At 44.3% G+C, this 5,282-nt stretch overlaps 1 protein-coding gene across 1 annotated transcript; it reads right to left on the minus strand.

Moving 5' to 3' along the window:
• Positions 1-2,427: 2,427 nt before the first annotated feature.
• On the minus strand, positions 2,428-3,658 carry LOC139455896 (uncharacterized). Its single transcript, XM_071237445.1, has 2 exons — positions 3,633-3,658; positions 2,428-3,280 (listed from the first exon to the last, which is right to left on the minus strand). Exons 1-2 carry the CDS (start codon positions 3,656-3,658, stop codon positions 2,428-2,430), a joined length of 879 nt encoding a protein of 292 aa, XP_071093546.1.
• Positions 3,659-5,282: the final 1,624 nt, after the last annotated feature.

Raw genomic sequence — 5,282 nt, forward strand, 5'->3', positions numbered from 1 at the left:
CTGCTGTATTTCGGAATTAATCATTTTGAGGAACACTATAAACGTGCACATCTGCCCCCTTGCTGAATGTGTACAGCTACATGTACCATATCCTTGAACCCAGTTACTGGTTGCTGGGACCACCGACATGTCTACCTTTACTCAAGGAACAATATGTATGATTATTTAAGTCCAAATGAGAGAAATAACATTATTCTAATCTTATCGTGGTTCTGAAAGACAGCAAACTTTTAACCGCACTTGATGAACAAGCAAACATGGATGACAATAGCTTCTGAAACTCATTTAATAAACTTGCTTGTATTTTTAACATTGTCTGTATATCTTTGCTTACTTGGGCCAGGCACTTCCCTGAGTGTCAGGTCTTATCTGCATCAAGGACTTAGAAATAAAATATCAATTACCAAAAAAGCAAACATGCTGAACCTTCGACTAGAATAAATAGTATAAGTGTTTCCAATATATACACGTCGTCAAAAGTATCGCACCACCAAGATCAGAAAAGAGATGGGTTAGGAGAAGCTGGGAAGTGAAATCAAAGAAATCGAAAGTGTTAATTATTGTGACTACAAGGACTGTAATTGGGGAGGACTGTAACTGTCAGGAATGAGATGGACAGATCAACGCGTACGTGTCTGGGTAACGATCTACCCATGTCGCAGTTACATGATCAATAGTGTAAGTCAATATGTTGTGTAGCCACCCCGTACACGGATCACATCCGCAAGACGTTTCCTCATGCTCGAAATCAGACGGCTGATCCTCAACTGAGGGATGTGTTGTCATTCCTGGTACGATCCCTGGGTCAATGTTTGGAGCTTCTGTACTTGAGGGTCCCTGTCTCTAACCTCTACGTCCAAACAGATCCCATTGATTGGATTCAAATCTGGGCTCCGAGAATACAGAGTCTCAATGGCCTTGTGTTGGAGATGGTCAGTCACTGTTCGTGCTCGTTAGGGCCAGGCATTGTCGCCCATTAGGACAGGGCATATGGCAAGTGCATGGTGCATCAAAATGAGGCACAACAAAACCGTCCAATATCGTATCTTGGTTCCTTTGTCTATTTAATGTCCCCTGAACTGTGACGAAATCAAGTTTACAATCCAAGGTGCAACAACCCAGACCATCACTGAGCCGCCACCACATGCCACTGTTTCCTGGGGGTTGCGCTGAAGATAAAATGTTCCTCTTTGCCCCAAGACAGGAGTCCTATCACCAGTGTGGAGCAATAAACAGCATCAGACAAATGAATCCTCCCCCATGACCCCAAGTTCCAGTGTGCGCGATTCGGACAACAGGCTAAACGGTCCCGTGTGTGTTGGGGTGAGAGGAGTGGACGTTGTATTGGCCTTCTGGTATTTAATCCCGCTGCATTCAGTGGACGCGTGTTGGTGCTAAGGGACACTCTATTGTGGGTATGCCAGTGATGAAGAAGAACTGCGCAAGTTGAAGTTGTCAGCTGTTTTGCCTGGCATACCAAAAGCCTGTCCTCTCTTGCACTGGTCTTCCGTGGACGCCCTGATCTCAGCATGTCCAGTCAATGTGTGTTTTCCAATGAGTCGATGATTGATGTTCAACACGAAGACAATAGCCCGACATCACATGCCGGTTTGGTGAATGCCAATGATTTGCCATTTTTATGCTTAGGCATTCAGTTGCAATCTTTCCAAAGACAACCTTTCAAATTGGTAGAACTTTCATTCAAAATTAATAGCAGTAAAGACACATGAACCTACTTTTCTTCAAGCATGAATTTCTCTTTATAAACCTCTTAGCTGCGCATACGGCTCAGATAAACGCACCCACAAGATTGGGCAGTTGACGTTGTTACGATTTTACAGTGTACCATTTGAAAATCGCTACTTTGAAAATGTACTTGCAATTACTCTTCACATTTGGTGGTGCGATACTTTTGACGAGGTGTATATATCCCTAGGACACCCGGCGGTTACAACAAAGATCTGTATGCGCGTGGACGTTTTTTGTTTTCATTCTGTCTTTACACTTTGTACCATTTCCCCCTCTGGCATTTCTTTGTCTGCATTGAGATTACTGCCCAGGGTCTGCTCTCTCCGCAAATTATGAGGGCTTTTCGCCATTGGTCTTGAAGTATAAGGGGTTACTAATAGACAGTGAAACAACTCCTAACTTATTCTTTTTTTTCAAAACTTCAAATGGCTGAAGTCATTTATTTTGTAGTTTTGATATATTCTAGTGGTGCTGTCGAATGCACATTTTTAAGAGCTTTCTATAACACATGGTATGGTTTCCAAAACGGGTCACGTGACCAGTCCCTACATGTATCATATGAATCGGCCCCTCACCAGAGCATCACAGTTTCACAGAACACAATAATGAGCTGAGTGAAGTGTATACTTTCTTTCGCGTGGCATTTTACTTACCAATGTTTTTCAAATGGTAACATTTTCAGAGGAGGTGGTAGCATCTATCGGCACTGGTGATGGTAGTGGTGGTGATGGTGATGGCACCATGGCTCTCAGTAGTGGTGGTGGTGATGGTGATGGCACCATGGCTCTCAATATTTGTGGTGGTGATGGTGATGGCACCATGGAACTCACTAGTGGTGGTGGTGATGGTGATGGCACCATGGATCTCACTAGTGGTGGTGGTGATGGTGATGGCACCATGGGACTCACTAGTGGTTGTGGTGATGGTGATGGCACCATGGAACTCACTAGTGGTGGTAGTGATGGTGATGGCACCATGGAACTCACTAGTGGTGATGGTGATGGGGGTGGCACCATGGATCTCACTAGTGGTTGTGGTGATCGTGATGGCACCATGGAACTCACTACTGGTGATGGTGATGGGGGTGGCACCATGGATCTCACTAGTGGTTGTGGTGATGGTGATGGCACCATGGGACTCACTAGTGGTGATGGTGATGGGGGTGGCACCATGGAACTCACTAGTGGTGGTAGTGATGGGGGTGGCACCATGGAACTCACTAGTGGTGGTAGTGATGGTGATGGCACCATGGAACTCACTAGTGGTGATGGTGATGGGGGTGGCACCATGGATCTCACTAGTGGTGGTGGTGATGGTGATGGCACCATGGGACTCACTAGTGGTGGTAGTGATGGTGATGGCACCATGGAGCTCACTAGTGGTGGTGATGATGGTGATGGCACCATGGGACTCACTAGTGGTGGTAGTGATGGTGATGGCACCATGGAGCTCACTAGTGGTGGTAGTGATGGGGATGGCACCATGGAACTCACTAGTGGTGGTGGTGATGGGGATGGCACCATGGAACTCACTAGTGGTGGTGGTGATGGGATAACACCATGGAACTCACTAGTGGTAGTGGTGATGGGGATGGCACCATTGAACTCACTAGTGGTGGTGGTGATGGGGATGGTAGCATAGAGCTCACTAGTGATGGTGATGGTGATGGTAGCATGGAGCTCAGTAGTGATTGTGATGGGGATGGTAGCATGGATCATGTGTTTTAAACCTAAACATTTGGACCATCCAAGTGCATTTGAGAAATACAAATTATCCTGTATGCCACACTGCCCCCGATGCAAACACAACTGCACGATGTACAGACATAATATTCAGCATCTAAACAAGTGCCACATGAAAGCCTGTATTGTTTATGCTATTACAGTTCCTTCTCGGCCGTTAACGACATAGTTCTCCACCCTGGTAGACAAAAATCCCCTCCTTCCGACGCCACAATGTACTGAAGGGGAGCCCCACGGACACTGCAGAGCTTACAAGCGTCCTGTGGGAGGTTCGGAGATGCCCCCCTAAGAGCTTTTGATCCCCTGCGGGGTCGTTACATCAACGTCTTGACCGGATAAAGGGCAGGTGGCATTTACCGACACCACTTTGTTCGAGGTACAGTCTCCAGTGTGTGTGGCCTTTTCTCAGAGGTTGGGACCTATGTAGTCCCAATGCCAAGCTTGGATAGATCTTTACTCGGGCTGACCGCACATGTAGTACACTTGTATATATTAAGGAAATGTTGCACAGCATATGTTGTTTTGAAGCCATGCCAAGACATGTTAATGCGGTGGGAAGTAGAACATATAGAAGTATTTGGCGGGGAGTGATTGACATTTTCAACTATTGGTTTCGTGCAAGGTTGCTGAATAACATTGATAGAGGCTTCCTACACAGAATTGTCTGCCGCGTGACGAAGTCTAAATACACTGTACATGCATTATAGGCACTTGGAAATACATCCATTATTAGTGATAAAGCTTAACTAATGTAAGAAGGTGCAGAAATAGTATGTCTTTTGCTCTGCACTTATATATGTATTTTGTTAAGGGGACGGGTAATTGTGCGTGTGCTTTGAAATTTAAAGCAAGTTACGTCCACACAAGCCTTGTATTGAATTAGGGATTCCCAATTCACGTGGAGCTTACTTTACCACCTAGAATTGTAAAAAACAGACATCGTACAATAGAATTACATGCTTCCCAGGCTGCATCAGATGCTATTAATTGTGCAGAATAATACTGTTTAGCGGCATGAACACATAGTAGGGTATATATATATAGACACACTGACACAGAGTTCTCCCTGGGTTATAATGCCATGTTTTTTCGCAGAACAGATTTCCGCAGTGAAAAACGTCCCAATACTCTGGTTATAATGCCATTTGTTTGTAAATTTTGACGCAATAATTGACAATGTAGTTGATTTTTTGGAGATAATTGCCTCTTCTAAATCAAAAAACTAAATGCATTGATCTCAGATGTTTTACATCTCATCCTTACACAGAGAATGATTCGCTGTCTTAAAATAACAATAATTAGTTTGATGTTATAGATCATATCCTTTTCTATAAGATTACATAAATTCTTCTATATAAATATATATCATGTCAGAAAGGTCTGGTCTTCATCTCCCTGATGATCTCTCTACCATCTGTGGTGTTAGAATATCAGTATATATACAGTCCTCCCTGGTTACAATGCCATCTTTCGTCCAGCGGAAAATGTGGCATTATAACCAGGGAGGACTGTATATATACTGATATTCTAACACCACATATGTTGATCTTCGGTGCGTCGTCCTTCATATGATATACACTTACTACAGTAACTGAAGATGTTCTGGCATTTGTCGGCACATCCATAGGTCTTCACGGATTGCAACAGATAAGATGTACTGCCGCCTGAATCGGTCAGCACGGGACACAATAACATTATGCATGGATCTCCTTCCTCCTTTCTATTCGCTCACATAGTCCACTTGATGCTCTCATGTCTTCCTGTCAGGACACAAGACAAGGGTTATCCCCA

This window comes from Haliotis cracherodii, unplaced genomic scaffold (assembly GCF_022045235.1).
Source record: "Haliotis cracherodii isolate W230 unplaced genomic scaffold, xgHalCrac1.p SCAF_1, whole genome shotgun sequence".
In the NCBI taxonomy this organism is placed as follows: domain Eukaryota; kingdom Metazoa; phylum Mollusca; class Gastropoda; order Lepetellida; family Haliotidae; genus Haliotis; species Haliotis cracherodii.

Excerpts from the sequence above, each read along its gene's own strand:
- LOC139455896 (XM_071237445.1), bottom strand. The coding sequence starts at position 3,658 with ATGTCGTTAACGGCCGAGAAGGAACT. Across the intron at positions 3,281-3,632 it reads TTAACGGCCGAGAAGGAACT|TGAGTTCCATGGTGCCATCC; the intron begins GTAATAGCATAA and ends CACCACCACTAG.